General features: G+C 50.2%; 1 protein-coding gene across 13 annotated transcripts in view; it reads left to right on the top strand.

Annotated features, from left to right (window-relative positions):
• LOC142592743 (cell adhesion molecule Dscam1-like) overlaps positions 1-23,467 on the top strand; it is a 187,397-nt gene that overhangs the window by 94,346 nt on the left and 69,584 nt on the right. The window contains exons 1-2 of one of the 13 annotated variants that reach the window (XM_075704372.1): positions 166-253; positions 369-656. The exons of 8 other annotated variants lie outside the window; for them this stretch is intronic. In XM_075704372.1, coding sequence (XP_075560487.1) covers positions 181-253; positions 369-656 — 361 coding nt within the window. In that variant the 5' untranslated portion in view covers positions 166-180. Of the gene's footprint in view, positions 1-165; positions 254-368; positions 657-1,794; positions 1,874-1,969; positions 2,258-13,371; positions 13,568-15,379; positions 15,524-15,651; positions 15,949-17,508; positions 17,609-18,165; positions 18,451-23,467 lie in introns of those variants that run through there. 4 more of the 13 variants (XM_075704374.1, XM_075704370.1, XM_075704375.1 and 1 more) reach the window with 4 other exon arrangements.

Below are 23,467 nucleotides of genomic sequence, written 5' to 3'. Positions count from 1 at the left end.
CCACTAGTCCACTGTCAGAGCGATATTCGCGCAATTCTCGCTCTCCTATCCGCCTCAATGTAGGGAACCGCCGCCGCCGCATAAGCGGTATAGTTCGACTCGAAAGAGTACGCAACGTTTAACCCGTGCTCGACACGCACTCCAAGTAGCAAAACGAAGTTCCCTCAGACTGCGGACGCCATGCTTAGAAATGACGGCTTCCTTGTTCTCTCCTTGGCTTTCTGCTGTTCTGCGAATCCAGCTACAACAGTCGGTAAGCGTTTTTTATAAAACTGACAAGTGCTGACAACTAAGCACGGCTGCCCAAACTGCACGCGCGGTGTGAAAGCACTGGTCAACAGAGGGCGTTTTTGCCCAAATGCTTTCAGAAGCCCCAAAAGTGGCCGACTTGTCCTTCCCCTCGAATCTCGCGATGGGAGACGAAGTGATAGCCCTGTGCGTGGTCAAGAAAGGCAGCGCCGGACCGTACCACGTCGCGTGGCGCAAGGACGGCGCGGAGCTGAGCCCCACGGGCCGGCTGTCCCTGTCGGCGCTGTCTCAAAGCAGCACGGCGCTGCGGATCGAGAGCCTCCGCCCCGACGACATCGGGAACTACACGTGCACGGCGAGCAACGCGTTCGGCAGCGACACCGTCACGGCACCGCTCGTCGTCAACGGTAACACGACACTTTCGCTTCGGAGATTTAACGTAGTGAATCATAACCTTGTTCAGAAATCAGGGCTTCAGTACCACGAGGTAAGCTCGTAGTTAGGGGTGGGGGGGGGGGGGGGGCGAACATTTTGAGGATGTAAGATAATATAGCAATGTACAAACGAAACGCGAGTGAAAGTATTACCGAGTAGGACACCTTTCGCAAGCGGCGACTCGAGAGCGCTCGCGAAAGATGATGAGAGGCCTCACGTAAGCGTGCAAGTCTAAAATCGTGCCGCTACTGCACGTAATGGCGCAAACAGCAACGAAAGAACGCGCCCCTGCGTGGCCCTGTCTTTTGGCGTTTCACTTGACGACGATAGTACAACTGCACTCTGTAGCATCATATGATCATATCTGACGCCTAGCGATGGTCGCCTGGATCCTAGAACCTGGACTTGCGATTTTGTCGCCGCAAAAGCGGCAACTTCACAGTCAATCTAAGGCCGCATTGTAGCTGCTTTATCAGGTCTCAGTTCGTACTGCCTCTCGTCTCGCCCATGCTGTTCAGAGAGAGGCGAAGATGCAGGCATTCGCGGCTTTGCATTCCCCAAGGAATCATTTGCTCAAAGCTGATCACAAGTTTTTGTTTGTTGACTACTATGTTATGGTTCCGACTACTGGACGTGGCGACTGCGTTGCGATAGGGGTGGAAGGCAAAAACAAACAAAAAAAGTTGCGCTGAGATATTGGTGCAGGATATTAGCCGAAGTTGGTTCACATTCTTCAGAGCGGTCCTTCCCCTTGCGGCTGCCCCGATAGATGCGGGACGTAAAACCTACTAATTGTTATTATATTATGCTTTATTAACGTTAAATCGGACAAAAAACTTAATATTATCATAGCCGCTTCATTAGGACGGCAGCTGGAATGTGTTTTTCATGTTGAACCATTTTCTCTCTCCCGCCACACGTTTCACAGAGCACTGCTGCACGTGGCCGGCGTGCAGCAGTGCGTAAAACGCACACTAGATGACGCTAGTTGTCCAGCGAGCGCTGATTGCGCTGCCGAGACGTTCCCACCCGCTTGCCGACAATTTAAGTCGTCCGCCGCGCAGTCAGGAGTGCGCCGCGCTAAGCACACTCAGGCAGCGCGCATCACTTAGCAATTTCGGAGCCATGCGAGACGTTTCGGATACGTTGATCCTTGTCGCTGTCGTCCTGGCATACGCCCGTGGATCCGGTAAGCCACTTTCCAGCGCTGCACCTTGAATTGCAGTCGCCTTGACTGGAGCAATGTGTTCACGTCGTCACCTCGCATATTGTGGTCGCGTTTCAGGGCCTCCAAAAGTTTTCGAATTCACGTTTCCACCGGAGGTAGCGCTGGGCGACGAAATTCTCGCCGGATGTGTCGTCAAGAGAGGCACGTTGGGACCGTACTTCATCAGTTGGCAGAGGGACGGCAGAGAACTGGAAAGCGGTGACCGCGTGTCGGTGTCCGGCCAGTCCAAGACCAGCGCCGCGCTAAGAATCGCCGCCGTTCGGCCCGAGGACGTCGGCAACTACACCTGCGTGGCGAGGAACTCGTTCGGCAGCGACAGCTTCACGGCACCACTGGTTGTCCACGGTAATAGCTGCCACCTCAGGCCTTCGCATCCTTCGTTCTGAGAGGGAAAATCGCCACACTCGACTCGTAGCACGAAGCGACTAAGGAAACCCCCATACGGGTTTCTCAGAAAATAAGCCTCACTGTTGTAGAAGGATTCGTACTGGTCCCGGACCAGGACGAATTTTTCGGGTGACAATTTTCCCTTCCTCCACCTTGCGCCCGGCTTCCTCAAAACCAATTTGCCGTATTCTATGCTGATCCACTAATTAAGTGTGTGACTTTACCGACCCACACCCGTACATTAGAGGGTTTTAGCAGTGCCGAATTACGATACGGTAAGTGCGGTATACGGTACGGTATTACCGTTCCGTACTAACGTACCGCGATGACCGAAGACGCTTTAGCTGCGTGTGCCGCTCGATGCGTACGGTAATGTGATAATGATGATAGCGGCTAATATTGGGGCTTTGCAGAATGCAATAATTATGCGCTGAACGCGAAATATTCATTCTGACAAATACTTTTAGAAAGCTTTAGCTTGTCTATACACGCATTATTTTTTACAGAAGTGCCCGGCTACGGCAAACTTAGACGCCAGTCACAAGGCCAGTAGCTACATCTTGTGACACTTCGTCCTGCAACACGTGAAGCTTTTGTTACATAGGTGTCCTTATCTAATCAATACATAAAAAAGGGTTTGTTTCTTGTCAATTGCACCGCTGCTGACACTTTACACCGGCAGATAAGTAGAATATAGTTAGTTACTGCAATAAGATCTCTGCGCCCCCTCTAAGTAATCTCTGCATCACTAGATGGCGCCACCTACCTGTTTTTTTTTATGCCACTGTTTACTTGTCATTTCGTTGCTCCGCAGAACATGATTTAAAGTAACCTGTTGCCTTGGTATTATCATGGTAAAAAAAGCACGCGAGACGTGGACTCTGTGGCCGACATCAGCTTCTCACTGTTTTGGCTTGGTGCAGCTCAGCTCGCGACGGACGGTGCCAGCCGAGCCTTACCGCCTAGTATGCCGTACGGGAAGTCATTCCGCACGGTAAAGTTCGCGCATGCGCAGTCCTCGACCGGTACGGTATTACGCACTTACCGTACCGTATACCGTACTTTCCGTAGTACCGCTAATAGTCCCTATTTAGAGCGACGGAGGACGCCATAAAAGAGGACTCGGCATTATTTCAGTACTTTAGGGCCCCTTAAAACGCCGAGTCAATATCGGACTATGCGGCCATACTTCCACAATTTCTTCTCTCACTATTGCTTTGTCAAACTCCTAAACCACGTGCCGTGGACGAGAAGTAAACGCGCACAATTACGCTTAAAACGCCAACTGCAACGAAATATTCGGCCAAGTAAAAAGCCCCGTTTCAGATCAAATAGTGTATATAGGGCAGCCTACACGCACAATTTTACGTTTGAATCATTGCATGCGTCACGAAAGGCTTGCTGAAGTAGACCTTTACTGATACCTAAGCCGAAAAAGGAACTCTGCCACTACCGTTCACCGGAAGTGACGCATGTCCCAGAACGCGTGGTTCCTCGGCATGGCCTCCGAGAGTTAAGCACCGCCCACTGTGCGCTGACAAACCTCGGAAACGGCCTGCTAGGAGTAACGTCACATCCGTTAGCCAACCAAGTGCGCGCGTGATCTGTTGTGTTGTTGGTTGGCGCCATGATATAACGATATCCATATAAGTTGCTTTTGCGCCATAAAACCTTACATAGAGCGTCCTACGTTTAGGTGTTATCTTAAAGCCTACTAATAATATTATTACCAGTCCCGTAGCTTTGCCAAAATTGTTTCAGTACCATATACCACTAATCTGTTTCAACTATTGAGCCGGAGCGAAATTTTGTGGCATTTGGCCTTTAAGCGATAACCACGTGGAACACAGTTCCGGCGTATTTGCGGCGGTGCGGCGCTGGCGTTTAGCGCATCTAGATGATAAAATAAGCCGCCGGGCGACGCGACGCGACGCCGATAATAGGTCGCAAATTCCTTCCATGTGGTTGCCGCTTTGGATATACCAGGAACTGAGCCGCTGATAAGTCTTCCCAAGGCGTGCGAAAGAGGCAGACTGTGCCAAGCAGGGTTTGAGACGACCTCTCCTATGCGGATTCCGTATACGAAGCAGCAGCGAGGTAAATAATTTTCGATGCGGCCTCCTACGTTGCGACACAGGAAAAGTGCTATATACTTACTATGATGCGCCACCATCTCAGCGGCTGATCCTTGTGTGCCACTCTAGAGCCCTTTCAAAGTACTCATTCAGCGCTCAACTTCACGAATACCGATGATCTGCGCGAATGCGCCTTCTCGCCGACGGAATTTAAATTTTGTTAGCCAAGCTACACGCTTTGCAGTCCGGCTAAGTTCGTTGTCGACGACCGCCTGGCGTTTGGCAAATTCAGTGGCTTCAAACCCTGTCGCACGCGCTGCTAGTTTCCCGCAAGGTTGTCCACAAATGCATCACCGTTGCTGCCGACAGCATCATATCAGTTGTCAAAGCGGCGTCGCCGTTATGTCACGCCTGTTGCGTTTCGCCTGCGACACGTGGTTTTGCCGGCGCGACTGCGGCGGGGCGGCAGACATTTTGGCCCGATCGTCGTCGCCGCAACACTCATCGCCAGGTGTTTCCAGGCGCAACTGCGGCGATGCGACCGCCTAGGGATCATCCTCGCATTCCAGTCATTGTGCCCGAAACAGGCGATGCCAAAGCAGGGATCTCATTCCAGTCATTGGGCCCGAAACAGGCGATGCCAAAGCAGGGATCTCGTTCCAGTCATTGTGCCCGAAACAGGCGATGCCAAAGCAGGGACCATCCTCTCATTACAGTCATTGTGTCCGACCGGCAGCGCCACGACAGGGTGCTACGAGATCGTGCTCGACATGGTGCTACGGCATCGCTACGACAGTGTGCGTCACCATTAGCCCATTGTACATTCACGTGCTCGTCTTTTGAGGGGTTCCTTCTTGCCCTCAACTGCGAGAGTATAAAAACAGCTGCCCCCGGACGCCAAAAGGAGGGCTCCGATTTCTTCTGTTGAGTGAAGTGCTCTCCCGTCTCTCTACTACGGTCAAACCTGACCGCCAACTCTTTGCGATGTTAAAATAAACAAGTTGTTTTGTTGTTACCAGTCGACTCATGCTTTGCCGGGACCTTCGGATGCTTCAAGTTGTACCCCAGGCCGCCAGGCCAACGCTACCCTTGGGGCTTGCGACCCAGGTACAGCCACGGGCGTCAGCGCCGAGTTCCCAACAGATCGTACCAGAAGTCAGATCCCAAACATCTGGTTGGCAGCGGTGAGATCGCCTACGACTTCAAACAACTGTCTGCCAGCGGCGAGATCGCGACAACGGAGGCCAGCAGCGAAGAGATGCAGTTGACTGTATGCTGAGCAGCTCAACGACGATCCGGGAGCAGTGCAACGAGCCCTGTGTGACGACTGGTTGCCTGCAGCGGAACGACTGCGCGGAATTCCTGCCTGCGAGGTTTGGTGAGTGCGGGACTTTCTTCTTCTGAGCTTTGCCAGGCTTTTGTTAGTGTCAGAAACAGAGCTGGTAATTGTGGTTGTCGTTGCTGCCGGGTTAGTTTGCGGCAAGACAATAGTAAGCAGTAGAGAAAGCAGCATTCAGAGCAGCCATGGATTTGAAGTCGTTGCGCAAACCGAAATTGTTGGAGCTTGCAAGAGAGTTGGGTCTGGATGTCTCAGACAAACTAAGAAAACCTGAACTGCTAAAGGCTATTCTTGAGTTAGAGGCTGAGGATGACGAGCTGTCGGAATGCCTTGAGACTATTGAGGAGAGGTCAAAAAGACAGGAGCGCGAACTTAAAGAGCAAAAAGAGAAACAGGAGCGCGAACTTAAAGAACAGAAAGAGCGAGAGCAACAAGAGCGTGACCGTCAACACGCTTTGGAAATGAAGCGTCTTGAGGTAGAAATGGAACGCGCTCGTAATGGAAGTCAGGCACACGGTGCAGGAGAACGCGTATTGTTCAAAATGACTGACCTGATGCGGCCGTTTAAGCTTGGAGAGGACATTGGTTTGTTCCTGGTTAACTTTGAGCGAACGTGCGAGAAGCAGGGGTTCTCTCGGGAAACGTGGCCACAGCGCTTGCTCACTTTGTTACCCGGCGAGGCGGCCGACGTAGTCGCTCGCTTGGATAGAGAGGAGGCAGAGGATTTCGACAAAGTAAAATCGAGTCTGCTAAAAAAGTACCGGCTGTCTGCGGAGGCGTTCCGTCGGAAGTTTCGGGAAAATGAGAAAGGCAAAAGTGAGTCATATACAGAGTTTGCGTATAGGCTTATGTCGAACATGCAGGAGTGGCTCAAAGAAGAGAAAGCGTTCGGTGACCACGATAAAGTTCTACAGTGTTTCGGGCTAGAACAGTTTTATAGTCGGTTACCGGAGAACGTGCGATACTGGGTCTTGGATAGGCCAGACGTGAGTACGGTGGCTAGAGCCGCTGAGCTAGCCGAGGAGTTTGTGACGCGTCGAGCTCGCGGAGCTAAGGACGGTCAAAAGGGTGAATTTGGCTCGAAGTTTGAGAGGCCGAAGTTCACACCCATGAGATTAAAGGGGGACACGCGTAGTGCGGATGCGAGCGAAAGCAGTCCGACCAAACGTAAAGAGACGGCGGCAGCCAAACGCAGAAAGCGGTTCGAGATGAGGCGAGCGCGCTTGTGTTATACGTGCCAGAAGCCGGGTCACTTTTCGGCGCAGTGTCCGGAAACAACACCAAAAGTTGTGTTTTTTTCAATAGGCAGCACTGACGAGAACATGAAGCTTCTCGAGCCTTACATGCGAGACCTCCTCGTGAACGAGAAAGAGTGCCGAGTGCTTCGCGATTCCGCAGCTACGATGGATGTAGTTCACCCGTCTTACGTAGAACCCCATATGTTCACGGGCGAGTGCGCGTGGATCAAGCAAGCCGTGGAAGCTCATAGCGTGTGTCTGCCAGTAGCAAGGGTGCTTATTGAAGGACCTTTCGGAGCGCTTGAGACAGAGGCGGCAGTGTCATCTATGCTGCCACCCCAGTACCCGTACCTATTTTCAAACAGGTCCGATCACCTCCTGCGCGAGAAGGGGCTTTTGTTTGGTGAAGCTAGTGTTCAGGCCTTAACCAGATCGAAGGTTCGGGAGCTCGCTGCAAAGGCGGTAGTTGCGGGGCCAACGTTATCAAACAACGAAAAAGGGTCAGAGGCGCAGCAAGCTGATATTCAGAGCACGCCCGAACTGAATAAACTTGAGTCTGTAACGTTAAAGGCGCCAGATACTGGAGAGGAGACGCCCGACTTCGGTTATGAGCATCATCGAGCGACATCCCTCCGGACAGCGGATGCAGTCCCCTGTCCATCGGGATCTCCTTCCCCCGGCGGGGCGGTCTGTTGCGTTTCGCCTGCGACACGTGGTTTTGCCGGCGCGACTGCGGCGGGGCGGCAGACATTTTGGCCCGATCGTCGTCGCCGCAACACTCATCGCCAGGTGTTTCCAGGCGCGACTGCGGCGATGCGACCGCCTAGGGATCATCCTCGCATTCCAGTCATTGTGCCCGAAACAGGCGATGCCAAAGCAGGGATCTCATTCCAGTCATTGGGCCCGAAACAGGCGATGCCAAAGCAGGGATCTCGTTCCAGTCATTGTGCCCGAAACAGGCGATGCCAAAGCAGGGACCATCCTCTCATTACAGTCATTGTGTCCGACCGGCAGCGCCACGACAGGGTGCTACGAGATCGTGCTCGACATGGTGCTACGGCATCGCTACGACAGTGTGCGTCACCATTAGCCCATTGTACATTCACGTGCTCGTCTTTTGAGGGGTTCCTTCTTGCCCTCAACTGCGAGAGTATAAAAACAGCTGCCCCCGGACGCCAAAAGGAGGGCTCCGATTTCTTCTGTTGAGTGAAGTGCTCTCCCGTCTCTCTACTACGGTCAAACCTGACCGCCAACTCTTTGCGATGTTAAAATAAACAAGTTGTTTTGTTGTTACCAGTCGACTCATGCTTTGCCGGGACCTTCGGATGCTTCAAGTTGTACCCCAGGCCGCCAGGCCAACGCTACCCTTGGGGCTTGCGACCCAGGTACAGCCACGGGCGTCAGCGCCGAGTTCCCAACAGATCGTACCAGAAGTCAGATCCAAACACGCCTTTACCTTCGTCCGGATGGCGCGTCGGATGGCGAAATATTAAACCAACTGTGCTCAACGCAGTTTCATTCAGCACGGTATCCCCCCCCTCTCCCCCTTGTTGCCATGAAACGCCCTTTCCGCTGTCGTGCGAACTCACTATAGATGCGAGTGCAGTTTTCCTATGCGGAAGATGCCTATCACATATACATGAACGCTTTGTGTAGAAAAAAGTCCAGTCTGGCTTCGCCACTGGTTTCCTTACTTACAGATCTAGATGCATAGGGAGGCGAGGGGAGCAGCCGACCGCCCAATATGTCCTCCTGCTCGTCTAACCCCCCCCCCCCTCCCTTCATACGACATCGGAGTGCCTAGTGATGGAGTGTGCCCCTGCACCCCCAACGAAAATTGCAAATCGTGATCTTCTCCTCTGCCCCAAGGGAAAAACAATGGTGCCGCCCCTACATATGTGCCTCAAGGAAAAGTATTAGGGCATCCCGTTTTTCATCCGTCATAAAAACTTCAGCAGCAGAAGATGTTCGGTTGAATGAGACATAAGTGAACTTACAACGAATTGGGAACTTTTTGGCAAACACTTAAAGCATTCCGACGAGCGAGAGCGCAAAAACAAGTGCATCTTCCTGGCTCTGTATATATATATATATATATATATATATATATATATATATATATATATATATATAATATGAGCACTGCGCCGCAGTAGCTCAATTGGTGAAGCGTCGCACGCGTAATGCGAAGACGTGGGATCGTTCCCCCACCTGCGGTAGGTTGGTTTTTTCATCCACTTTCATTTTCATTAATTTATCATTTCTTTAATTGAATTTGTAAGTACAACTAATTTTCCTTGTGTTGTCATTGGTGTTTTTTGTTTGTTGGCTTCTTATGCTATGACTATATATCTATACACATATCGTGTTTCGTTGTTTTATGAATGTGCTTGAAACGAAGTAACACAGGAATTACTGTGGTCTTACTCCTATCTATAGATTCCAGAGACTCCTATCAGCATTCCACATCAGAGAAAAACGCAGGCCAATAGGACACCTATCCGGGTCTTTTTTTTTTTGTCTCTTTATTTTTTTTATCTCCGGAAGTGACGTCACATGTATTAGACAGTACCAGCTTCCTTCGCTTCTTCGTAAACTTGAGTTGTCGAATAACAGGCGGGAATTTTACGTATGTTCCTGGGGCAAGTAGGCGTAGCGCGGCTTGATTCACGCGCGCCGGATTTTCAAACTCCGTTACTCGACCTGTTGCACGTCGCCAGCACCACGCGGCGTTAGTTGTCCGTTCGTCTGGGATCTGGTCTCCACAGCGCTTCGTCTTCGGCATTCCCAGCGCCATTCGGTTCGAAGTCCTGGGATTGAGGAGTCGCCCTCCGACGACTGAGTCATTCAATGGGGCTTGTACGCATCGATGAATGCGGTGCGCCTGTACGTACTTCTGAAGCCATGAGGAACTGCGCCAGCCTGGTCGGTTTGGCGCTGCTACTATTCTCGATGACGGCCTCTGCAACGGGCTCAGCCGGTAAGCTTCTGCCCCCTAAGCGAACTGCGAATTGGAGTGCGAGCGTAATCAATGCATTCCCGCGTCGGCGTTCTCTCGGGCAGCCCCGCCGAAGGTCGGCGAGCTCGGTTTCCCTGCGGACGTCGCGCTGGGAGACGAAGTGATCGTGCCCTGCGTGGTCAAGAAGGGCAGCGCTGGGCCTTTCGTTGTCGCATGGTTCAAAGATGGCGAGCAGCTGAAGAACCCGGCCGGCCGCGTCACCGTGTCCACGCCGTCCAAGAGCAGCGCGACCCTGCACATCGCCGGCCTCCGAGCCGAGGACGTCGGCAACTACACGTGCGCGGCGAGGAACCGCTTCGGAAGCGACAGCGCCACCGCGCAGCTCGTCGTTCAGGGTAACTCCGTCACTGAAATGACTGAACGCTAGCTCGCTCTCCGAGTTTTCTCTCGCCAGGGAGTACTATACGTAGGTCTGGAACGCGAGGGAGGCAGAGAAAACGCCGCTTTCTACAGCGCGGGGAAGCTGTGTGTTCGGCAAATATGGGTGTTGTGATTGTAGTATAGCAGTAGTTGGTCGCTTATTTACATTTTGGATCGAAAACAGGACGAAAGAAAATTGCTGCGGGCCCCCCCTATCTAACTGTAGCTGTCTAGCTTTGGCTGCTGACACCCCAACGGCCGCCAGCAGAAAGAGGTGGCTGGGGTGTATGACAATAAAGGAGAGAGAGAAGGAATAGCGGTGACGATGTACTACTAGTAATATAAGAAACTATATACACTTATTTACAAACGGTAACTACGTCAACACTTCACCTTTTCTAACATTTCGCTTGCTCTACGAAGTGCTTGTCGCGAGGCGTATTGTAGCAAAGTGTCCAGTAAGGGGCGTGGCAGAGGATAATAATTACCAGAGGCAGAAAACTTTCTAGAATGGGCTCAAGGGTGTAGTAATCCTGCCTTTCCAAAAAAAAAAAAAAAGCGCGTCAGTTGGGTTTTCCGCTAATTTTCAAATGCGAGATCAAGCGATCAGCGTAAGGTGACGGAGATGCAGCGGCGCTGTTGTCGTATTTACAACGAGGCGCCGTGCATTATTAGCTGGGGCTTAATTTTTACGAAGTTCCCGCCCATGAAAAGTATTCGAAGTGGACGGAAGCAAATCATCACAGCACATGCTGGGCAGTCACACACTCCGTTGGCCTTACACGTAACCCGCTTTTAACCCGGTTTGTATACGCTACGGTTTGTTGCCACGAGACCAGCAAGTCTGTAATATTGGCTGTGTTCACCACTCACCGATGCACACAAGGTTGTTCAACTTTTCCATAACACGTGGGCAGGATCCTACATACGTTCCTGGCCGAAGCAATTACATCGCGTCATTACAATGTGAACGAAGAGTGGCAAGATGTACAAAACACTGCCGAGTTATTGGGTGCCATCTCATTTTATATCACATCCATAATTGAAGTGACATTTCTATTCGGTGTTGCGCCTAAATACAACGCATTACTTCACGAGGTCATGAGCACGAATTGTACTGTATTGAAATTCACCATGATCGTTGAGACAATTAGCGTTATGGTTTGCAACGATTATGGGGATTCGGCCTTTTCCTTTATGGGAGAACGCTTTAATGCCATCGACAGTGAACGTCTTTCGTATCGTGCGTGAGCTTCTGTTCGGCGCCTGGCGTCTCTCAATGCAGGTTGAGTGGATAATGGCGTCACTTGAATTCAAGATTGACGTGAGCTCGTTACTCTGAGTTATGCTACGTCTGCTAACCTACAACATGCTTTTCGGCACTACATTTCGGAAAAAAATGAGCTGAAAATGTGTTTGCATTGATGGTCCGCACGGTTCCTTTGCTCACTTTTTCCGTTGGCTGTTATGTTCGGCAACGTCCTTGTAGCGGCAGTTAGTTAATGAAATAGCTTGCTGAGCTATCTGCTCACCCTCTGGCCTGATTACTTGTGGGTTTGGTGCACTTATACGCGTGCTTCGTTTCGCACGTGCTCATTACAAGACGCGGGAGATATGCGCGCAAAGGTAGATTCCATGTGCTGAACACTGCTTGTGCGCGAGATCACGTGAGGCACGCTGACAATTCAGCTCAAACCGTTGCTTCTTCGCGTGACTTGCGCTCACTGAAACACCGCTCGTCACTATTGTTGGTGAACGGACACATTTCTATATCATCAATGTCTCACGCGACATTGCGCGTGATATATATATATATATATATATATATATATATATATATATATATATATATATATATATATATATATATTCTCTGCCAAGCAATATCGAACAACAGTGCTCGTTCGAAAGCTTGAAAAAAAAAAGTGCAATTAACTTTTTATACCTAGCGCGTATTCCATCGACAAGAGCTCTGCTACAAGTGCCTTTCGTCCAGAAGTATCTGACATATGTTAAACTAGTAGAATTCACTAACGAGTCATGCAGGCTATACTGCCAACCTCAACGGCGAAGACCTTCACGAGTTGGCGACATCGCGTCTGCAAAAACTTCGGGAACAGACCGGACTTGAAAATAGCCGCTCCACACGTAGTTCGCGAAGACTCCACCAGATGCCGCTAGCTCCCTGCGCTGTGGCGCGAAACGTTGAAGCCTCAAAAAGCAGCTTCCACGTAGTGAAACAACATCCAGCATCGTATTGGAGGCGCTTTAGATGCCTGTCTTCAAGAGCTCGCCGTGCGATATGAGACTGCTAAGCATGCTCCTTGCGTTAGGGACTGAACTTTTTGCTACAAGTGCTCAAATGCAAGGTAAGCGACAGATTTTGGCCTCTTCATGAAGGTTTGATGGCGATTCTGGTCTTTATATTTTTTAGCTGTGAAAAGTGCGGTGACCTTCCACGGCTTAACTTAGTTTCAAACATTGCAAATATCGGTATTAACGCCCGGGTCCAGTCGTACCTGTCAATGCTTCATAATAAGACAGCGCTATTTTCTGTACTATATATTGGATATAACTAAGACATTCGCATGACGCCCGATGTCTGGGATGACTGCTCTGCATGCTTATTTCTTCGACGAATTGCGAACACATATATAACGCAAATTTATCGCACTATTACTTTATTTATATCTATTTTTACTGACAAACAAGAAAATAATAATTAATAATAATATTTGGGGTTTTACGTGCCAAAACCACTCTGATTATGAGGCACGCCGTAGTGGAGGACTCCGGAAATTTCGACCACCTGGGATTCTTTAACGTGCACCTAAATCTAAGCACACGGGTGGAACAAGAAAACAGCTGCGACACATCTGGAGAGAGAACAGGCTTATATTTGCCGCGCTTTCAAATATTTTCAAAAAGTATTGTTCACCACTCACGTTCCAGCCTCGCCGAAGCTACAGAGCACCGGATTTCCCAGCGAAATCTCGCTCGGCGACGACACCGCCGCGATATGCCTGGTCTCGAAGGGCTCGTCGGGACCGTTCAAGATGACGTGGTACAAGGACGGCCACGAAGTACGCAACTCCGACCGCGTCACCGTCGGGGTCGGAGCGAGCAAGGCGGTGCTGAACATCGACGCCGTCCGGGTGGAGGACATCGGCAACTACACTTGCGCGGCGACTAACCGCTTCGGCGCCGACAGCCTGACTGTGCCACTCCTAGTGACAGGTGACACAATCTTTGGTGCACGCGATTATCCTCAACTGAGTATGCACGACGGTTGTAGGCGTTATTCACGGCTGCCCTCAACCCAGGCGTATATTCGTGTCTTGGCGTTCGTACGTCTGGAATCGGCGTCATCAGCGTCTGTGTTGATAGCTCGTGACAGTTTTAGTAGAGTAAAACACCAGTGGTACCGCAGTCAAGGTAATCGCATCGCGATATACTTGCATCCTTACGGGTACACATATAGTGACCACTGGAGAACCATATCGCTGCTCGCAAATGATCGATCTCTACTTGCGTCGTGCGCATAACAGGCGTTCACACACCCCATTGTCAATGAGCTGAATGTTGAACGTTAGCGCACGAAAGGCGTTATTTATGTCAACGCACACGGTCGGCAACGCATACGCGGGGCAACAGCTAAACGTCTGAAAATTAAGGCAGGAGGTCCGTCCGCGTGCATCATCACTGCGCGTCGGAGAATGTTTCTGCTCCTGTCCGTTAAAGGGCGCCGCGATGCGGTACAACGCCTACTGCCCGTGTCCTGGACAGGCCTGAACGCCAAATGCTTCAAATCACAGGAAGTGGTCTATCGCTGATTGCGTTCTGCGAGGTGCGAATGGGGTTCACGGGGTCTTGGATTCATCGCCTCTGCGCAGAGGAAGAGTTCGTATCTTCCGTGCAGCAGACGCCCCGCGACGGCGCGCGTTTCAGCGCACTTGTGGTCACACGGCTGGGAAACACTCGAAACGGAGCGAAATATTATGTGCACCCAGCATGCTCCAGAAACGTGCCGGTACCTGCGATGTGTGCTTGCATTAGCGAGACACAAAAGCCTACAACTACATTTGTAAACTTCTGAAAGAAGCGCAAGAGCAAAGATGTACGGATGACTACTGCAGCGATATTGTCGGGGCCGCTGGATGAACTTACCAGGCATATATGCATATGTAGAGTAGGTGCGGTTCCATTCTGAGCGTTGCACTGGCCGACAGCTTAGTGGTTCGGTAGTGATACCATTGTTGTTCGTCCTGCGGCAGAACAGAAGAGGCAACTTCAGAATTTGGGACAATGAGGTAGTATGAACATTTATTAAATAGCGTACCTTGCGCGAACCGCGAACCATCGACAAACGCATGCCATCTAAATGAAACAGCAGGCCCTTCGTCGCAATCATCATCATTATCAGCAGCCTATTTAATGTCCACTGCAGGACGAAGGCCTCTCCCTGCGATCTCCAATCATTCCTGTAACCTAAGTTAATATTCGCGCAGAGGCTAGGTTACCCGCGAAGAGTGAACATGTCTCCTATCAAAGACACCTAAGACCGGCTTTCATGCTTGCAGATGATCCGCCGAGTCAACTGCAATTATATATAAAATGATGTTCATAGAATTATAAACGTATTGGCGGACGGTCCCTCTTCCATACTGTTGAGTCGCCGTATTCGCTGCCAGAATCATTCGAAAAAAGCACAATGTAGAAAAATACAAATGTTTCAAAGAATGTTAGAGCACATATATCAGCCAAATAGTACGCCTTCTGTGCTCTCTGTCCTAAAAATCGCCGTTCCGAGCCGTAATGTTTGGTGAGCGGACGGGTACTCGAACGACGATGCTCGCGCGCGGTAATTCAAAATCCTTCGCAGCGTTAGTGCCATCCTCCAACACGACGCGGCGCTAGTTGTCCAGGTCTTCGCATGGTTGATCTCCTGGGGGAAGTCCGGGCTGTGCTTCAAACGGATTCACTCCACACAGATCCAACGGCGCAGGCACCCATGCTACGCTGCTTTACAGGCGTTATCACTAAGACGCGCGGGCGCGCACACCTCGCTTGCTGTTAAAATAATTCGTATGAAGCGTAGCAGTTCACATTACGCAAAGTAGTACATGGATAATTTTGGCGTGCTAATTCTGGGAACCGTGCTCGTTGCGGCGACATCGGCAGCGACTGGAGCTGGTAAGGAGCGTCATTACGTTGGTCACTTTCGTCCTGCATGACTCCGTTTGCTTTGTGCGGCGGCATCAAATCATAAAGCGAGCTCACGAGAAGTGACGGACCTCTTTATGCTCTTCTTGCTGCGTCAGCGCCACCGAAGCTCGGAGAGCTGTGGTTTCCGCCGGACGTCGCCCTGGGTGACGAAGTCGTCGTCACTTGCGTGGTGAAAAAGGGTAGCGCGGGACCCTATCAGATCACTTGGGAGAAAGACGGCAGAGAAGTGGCAGGCAAGGGAACGGATCTTCGAGTCTTCGTGTCTACACTATCCATGGGAAGCGTGGCGCTTCGCATCGCCAGTCTCCGAGCCGAAGACGTCGGCAACTACAGCTGCACGGCGAGGAACCGCTTCGGAAGCGACAGCGTCACGGCGCCTCTCGTAGTACACGGTATGAATTTTCACATCAGGGAGGAAGAGGGAAGGTCGTCTTATCGCTGTACCCCACGCCTGCCCGTTAGCCGCTTTTCTTCTCGATGTTGCGCATGCCGATTTTCCGAATAGACCTTTAAAAAGGCGATGACCGATTGATTGATTGATTGATTGATTGATTGATTGATTGATTGATTGATTGATTGATTGATTGATTGGGTTGAATAGCGCAAAGCTTTACCACCTGCGGTTACGCTCCTAAATGTAAGTACACGAAAGCTTTTGCATTTCGCCCCCATCAATATGCAGCCACCGCGGCAGGAAGTCGAGCCTCTTGAAGCCTGGGTGAAATGACATTAGCACTTAGAAAGTCGTCGGTAAAAGCTAGCGGTCTCTATACGCAGCTTATACACACGAATTCTGCACCGCCGCAACTATGGGTATAACCGCAAGCAAACGTGTCCAGCTGTTTGATGTTTACACTTCAGCCTGCCCTTTGTGCAAGACGCGAACGCTTTTTCAAGCATGACCTCCAGCTGATATAAATAACAAGTATGATAAGATAAGAAGCATAATGAATTCCAAAGATAAATGATTAGACGCTGCTACGCCCTGCCGATAACTTACGGCTGCGTGTTTTCCGCATACCACAGAATCGCTTCCCTTTGTACTTCGACACTGAACTAAAGAGATTCGATTGCCGATCTGGTCTGCGCTTCACATGACTGGCCCTCATTTCGCGCCGCATGCGTACGTACGTACGTAGGTGTGTGTGTGTACTTGAGCTACATGACAGATTGATTGCTTACATCGCACCAAAGAAGTGACAGGTGTCGCAAAGTTCACGTGATCTGCATTTGTTCGCGAAATATAAACGATGATAGTGGTTATTGGCTTAGAAGTAACGACAAAAGATATGGGTGACGTCTTTAAAACTTCAAAACATTTCCTAACGAGACCTCAAGTACTGTCGACCTGTCAATTGTACTGTCGACGAGTAACTTTGAGAGTCGCAAAAATAGAACGACCGGCTGTGCTTTCTGATGATCGTTTTTGATATAGCAGAGGTGGTGGCTTCGCTCATAAGCTGGCTCGTCTGCGAAGACTGACTATTGTTCCGACATGTGCTTTGGGAGCGTATGGCTATAATGGAAACATGAGCGTTGTCTGGCCTCAGGCCTGACATGCTACTCGTAGTGAACCCCGAAAACGAGGTAAAAAGACAAGCGGGGCACATACTCGACGAACACGCTCTCCTGTGTTTCCTACGAAACAAGCAGATACCGCGAATCGTGCACAGATTAAAACGAAGGAAGCGTACGAAACAATCTGCTGAAGACATTGCATGGACGTCGGCCCCCGTGAAGCGGTTCGCCCAACATTCAAAAACGAGCGACGCTGACGCGGTCTCTGGAAATGTCCGAAAGGTGCCGCTAGTTGTCCACCTACGACGGCTGCTGCTCTGCACACACCACTCGGCTTGCATTCATGTGCAACCCAGCTCGCCCGCTCATTTACGCCTTCACGAAGAGCACCTCGCACGCGTTCCTAGAAGTCGCTCTACTCGTGCCCTCCGCTTAAATTCCAGCGTAAGCTGGAGCATTCGCCCTTCATGATGAGGAAGTCGGCCCTTTCCGTCTTGGTTGTTTTAGTTCTCAACACTGCAGCTAATGCACAAGGTGAGTTCTCATCTTTGCTCGCCTATAACGGGACGTCAGGGCAACGTTTTTGCATAGCTTTTGTGATACATTAACTAATGTCGATTTAGTGGCACTGATTCCTCTGCCTTCGATATACCCAAGCATAATTCCTCGCAGGACTGAAACGCGCTCTAAATTTAATAAAGTGCGAGCAGCATAACTGCCCTGTACCGTTAATTATTAGGTAGGATTAACAGAACTGGCGAAGCTAAGCACCCCGATGTAATTGTTTAAGCAATGGTATAGTGTGATGTAGGGTATAACATCTGCTATTTCACATTGTCGCGCAGAAATTCGATATGTCTCTACTTATAAGTGAATCCCTCCCCCCATATAAAAAAAGAAAAGAAAAATAAGGAATACTAACAATACTTTCTTTTTTATTTCTTGCGCAATATATCGTCCTGCTGTAAGCTGCTAAGGATCAGTGTCTAAAGAGCAGGCTATCAGATATATGCGCGAGGCCCGTGAGCGACCGTTCAGCCTTCTCGTCAGCACATGTCGGCTGGAAAGGGTCACCTTGCCAAACGTTTCAGCGCCTCCGAAGCTGCAAAGTTCCGGATTTCCGAGCGAAGTTTCACTGGGAGACGACACAGTTGCAACGTGTCTCGTCAAGAAAGGCTCGTCCGGACCGTTCAACATGGCTTGGCACAAGGACGGTGACGCAGTGCGCGACACGGACCGAATCAGCGTCGTCACCAAAGCCAGCAGCGTGGTTCTCAGCATCGAAGGTGTTCAAGTCGCAGACATCGGCAACTACACGTGCTCGGCGGCGAACGAAGTCGGTGTCGACGCCTTGACCATGTCACTGGTTGTCACAGGTGAAGCACTGCCCCTTACGCTCTCAACCAACTCCAAAACGTGATATCAAAAACGTGCCGTTCGTTCATTCATTCGTTCTGTGCTTGCAGCGTGGTACAAGTCGTTAGCGTGCCGTATTTTAGCAAATGTACGAAGTCTGTGTCGACGCTTTTGCCGCTTTCCACGCTTGAACCGTTTCTAATTGATGTTCTCGAGGAACTTCAAAGAATATCAGTATGCTACCGCGGTACACGCGTCGTTTACAATCGTTGCTTGAATTTACTCGAAATATGGAATACGTCTTTAGCGTGTGCCATACTGCGACAAAATCGGATGCCACGGACTGACCTCCATTCGCCAATGTTCGAATTTCAATGGCGTCACTTCGCACCGCCTCTCGATTGCGTTCGCATTCACGCCCGCTCGCACTCGCCAACACTCGATCTTGTTCATGTCACTGACGAGTTCGTTGAAACGTACCGGCGCACTCACTGAAATTCACGCCTCTGGAACGAGCTTGAACGCGTACGCTCGCGAGTGAATTTGCGGATTTGTTTAGCGTACTCGCAACAGAAGCACTGCATTCCCAAGGTAATCTCTGTGTTGAGTCGGTCCATCGCCAAACACCCAGTTGGTCGCAGAGTTTACTCTATTAAACGGTGGTCGTATTAGTGCAATAAGCTGACATCGGGTCGGTTAGTTTATCTGCACTACAAAACTGGCTTCACTTGGCGACAGGGTTTTGGTATTATTGAGCAGGCTAGGCTGGTGTAGCTGCGCCAGTCCGGTTATACTAATGGGCCGTCTCAAGCGACGTCTCCCTCAAATTCGTTCGTAGCTGTGTTCAACTGTTCATCGCAAGGAAATGTAGCGTAAAAATAGCGGCTTTAAAAGAATCTAGTCTTGTACTGTCGTACAGCGCACACTGCACTTTCACGTAATGCATCCTTTAGAAATCAACAGCTGCTGCCGATCGTTTCTGACGCAGAAAACAAATTACGCGCCATCTCCCTTATTTTTCCAAGTGGTATTCGAAGAGACGTCCAGATGGCGACACCGGTCCCAAAGGGCAAGCAAGGTTTCACTGTTGAGTTTTTATGTTCGTTCGCGAAGCTTCGAACCACTTCAGTTGCTGCTCGACGACTACAGTCGCAGACTTCATCTTCGAGTTGCGCCGAGACGCTGAATCTTCTTCCATAAATAGCCGATTCAGCAAGAACACAATGCCGAGCGCTGGCCTGAAGACAGTGACCGACTGCCTTGTCTGTTTGCTGGTGCTGCTGTACTTCCCTAACGCTCTTGCCATCAACTCTGTCGGTAAGTTCCCGACTCAGGCCTTTACACACGCGGATCTCATATAGCGCACTGCCTGTGAAAGCTAAGTCTAGCTACGCTTTTTGAACTGAACAAATTTTTGCGAAGGTCAAGGAGGTGCCCTCCCTAGCGAAAGTTTATTAAAGCGACACGTATATAAATGTAGTAGAGGAGATACTTCATAAAGGGTGGCTACTATGATTATTTCCAAGATGCCAACGTGCAAGCAGAAGCTAAAATTACCTAATCAGAAGCGACTAAACCGGAAGTTGGCCACCCTCTGAACATGTATAGTTTATTCCGACCAGCTAGCTCACTCCTTGAGCTATTCACCGGGTTTAATTCACTGCTTCACTATCTGCCCAAAATACTATTGTGTTGCATATCACGAACTGTTGGGCACAGGCATGATTCGAGTGGCAACAATGCGGCAATCGCTTTCCGCCCGTCTCGACAGCGCCGACAGTTGGCAAGTTCGGCTTTCCGCTGGACGTGTCGCTGGGTGACGAAGTGATGGAGAACTGCGTAGTGAAGAAGGGCAGCTCCGGCCCGTACCGCATCACGCTTCTGAAGGACGGCGAGGAGATCCGCAGCGGCGACCGCGTGACGGTGTCGAGCCTGTCGAAAAGCAGCGCCACGCTGCGCATCGCCAGCCTGCGGCCCGAAGACGTCGGCAACTACACGTGCACAGCGAGCAACGCGCACGGCAGCGATAGCGTCACGGCAGCCTTGCTGGTTCACGGTAACCGCATTTCCCATTTACCGAGCATGCGCCCTTCTCAAAACGTTGTTCCCGTTGTGTTAAATCTTGCGGTAAAAAAAAAAAAAAATGCTTCGACGGAGTTTTTCAGTCGCTTGGGACGCGCTGGTCGCGGTCCAGCAGTATCAACGGAATTCGCGTCGTATGCCGTCGTCCGAACCTTTGCACCCTTTCCTCCGACGCTCTTTTCTCCACACAGTGTATGGAGACTTACAGGGCTACTTTGCATGATCGTACGTTTCGCACTTTTTGACTATACGCTACATACGTCGAATTTGCGTACCGTAAAGAGACGCACGACATTACAAACAAGTGTCAACAGATGTTAACACAGACATAATTTTTTGAACGTCTTCAAAGGAGTAATCAGGCGTCAGACCGCGTTCACCTGAAATAAAAATGCAGCAGATCCAACGAGCTGGAATATATGCACAGCGAAGCTTTGTCAGCGCATAAAGAGTCCGAACGCGAGTTTGTCTTTGTTGATTGTCCGCACAAATTGACATGGAAGACTTTATTATGTCATTGTAGCGAGGTTAATACAATGCCGCCGTGCGCGCGCGAAGGCGATCTTTCTGATTCTTCTTTTTTTTTCTTTCACCTAAACCGCCGGCGCCACGGATGCGCGGAGGCGAGCGCAATCTGGTGGTGGTGCAACGAACCCAGCGTATCGCGTCGTCCGCTGTGATTGGTTGGCCTAATCGCCCAGAGAACAGCCACGCAGTAGCACCCACTGTCGCGGAAATACGGCGAGGTTCGCAAAGAAAAAAACTTCGCTTTTAATAACACAACGCTGCAGTGATTCCTTGCGCGTATTGTAGATGGGCATATATGACGATAGCGGTGGAATGCATCTTTCGCCACCTATACTATGTATACCGCTACAGACGTGCTGATTAACGGACCTGCGCACCAGTGGAACGACGAACGCTACCCAAATATCATCACCGCAATGAATATACGCTTCAAGCTCATGATTAATTTAATAAAGCGAATAGCTTTATAGATGTCGTAAATCATGGGTGATGACGTCCACGCATTTCTTTTGTTTGCAATGACATTATTCACTGGAGATTTAGCGCTAAATGTGGGAGAAATGCGTTACCATTACGTCACACCTCTTGGAGGTGCCAGGGCCGTGACTTAAACCGCGTTCACCACATTGCAAAGTGATGTACAGCATGCTTACCCGACACACGTCCTGCCTCTTCGACGACCGAAGTGCACCTGACGGTGGTCCGGGGAAGACCTCCGTCAGTCCTTTCCACACTTCACACGCATACACTATTTTTCCCGCTTTGACACTCCTAGTGCAAACGCATTAAAAGTAAGTCTACCGAGCTTGCAGTTCGAGTTACTTGCTTTAAAAAAAAGAAATGCAAGCTAACAAACAAACAAGCATATAAATTACCTGCGAACCATTCTTATTAGCGAACCACGGTTTCGCGCTTTTGTAACAGCAATCAAACGCTTCACATGATGAACTTATTTCACTTTTCAATTATGGTCCACGATTCATCAGCGCGCCTATGTAATAATCTTAGCGACCTTCTCGGGAAACTTAGTGAAGTTAGTCTGCTTTGAAGAAACCTCTTGACCTTTCTGCACAGCGGTCAATATTCGTCGAAACACCGCTTCACTTGTACCTTGAACATGAACGGAACAAGGATGCCTGCAGTTCTTTTGGACAAAGTGGCGTCAGATGATTATTATCATCATAGTCGTCGATGGGGCTTCACGTTTGAAGTCTGCGTCTAGTTTTTGACGAACGCCACGAGACAGGGTTCCGGACTATTTTCTGGGTACCTCCATGAAGCCGTATGTTCAAACGATATAGCACTTTCTATCATTTTCGCTCGGTCCGACGCCACCGAGCCGCCGTCGTCGGTCACTCGCCGCGACGGGTAATAGCAATGGAAGCTTACAAATGAAACGTAGTTACAAAACACGGTCCGGATTTCTTTAACGCGCCCTGAAATGCAAGCAGAAGGGTGTTCTTGCAATTCCCAAACTTTGCAATGGCGGCACACAGCCGCCGTTGCAAAGTTGGGATTTGATCCGGCGACCTCGTGGTCACTAGTGGATCGCCAAAGCCGCTCAGCCTTTGCTCCGAGTTTGACGTGATGTGGTAGGAAACATGTGCTGCAATGTTTGGCGATGGTCAGCTTTGTGCTCTCTCTTCTACAACCGATAACTGTTTTCAAAGCTCCCGCTTTAAAAACGTGTATCCACCGTCCCGAGCCAACAAAGCGGCCTCGAGTGCTCGCCTGCCTACAGAGATCGGCGCCAGGTGTCGCTAGTTGTCCATGGCTTGCGATGGCCGTTTCGTCTTCTGTTCGCGGTGTTGAGTTCGCCAGTGCATCGGCGACACACAGCCGTGTTCGCACCGATTGCTTGCCCCCTCTAGTGTTAACAGTCCGTCTGCTTACGATCCGCACTTTCTGAATGATGAATACTTTTCTCGCGTCTCTTCTGTGCAGCGCGGTTCTCTTCTGCAGACAAGTACGGTCGCAAGGTGAGCACGTTGGATCACTCCGGTACCAATTGAGTTTCTGAGCTGCAGTAACTGTTTTTTTTTTTTTTTTAATTCTGTAAAACTTCAAAGCGTCCACTGTAGTATTGAGTTCATAGCCAGGTCTGTCGAATCAATCGACAATGTACTGCTTACATACAATTCAATGTTTACAAGTTTAGCTGAACTTCTGAGACGTAAACCAACATTTTTCCCAACGTTTATCATTATCCACACTAGGGGATCCGCATCGCCGACTGCGCAGATACCCGTAACCAGGCACCTCACGACGAGATCAAAGCCTGCGATCAGATATTGTTAAACAAGATAACGTCGAAAAGTCGAATCTTGACTACGAATCAGCGACACCTCGCAAGGTCGTGCTGGATCTCGAATGATATTGTCAGGAGCGCTGAATTCGTCCACTCGGGCTGAGGCCAACGATTCGACA

This window comes from Dermacentor variabilis, chromosome 9 (assembly GCF_050947875.1).
Source record: "Dermacentor variabilis isolate Ectoservices chromosome 9, ASM5094787v1, whole genome shotgun sequence".
Classification (NCBI taxonomy): Eukaryota; Metazoa; Arthropoda; class Arachnida; order Ixodida; family Ixodidae; genus Dermacentor; species Dermacentor variabilis.
The sequence above is the reverse complement of the archived record's forward strand: the minus strand, read 5'-3'. Positions and strand labels throughout refer to the sequence as shown.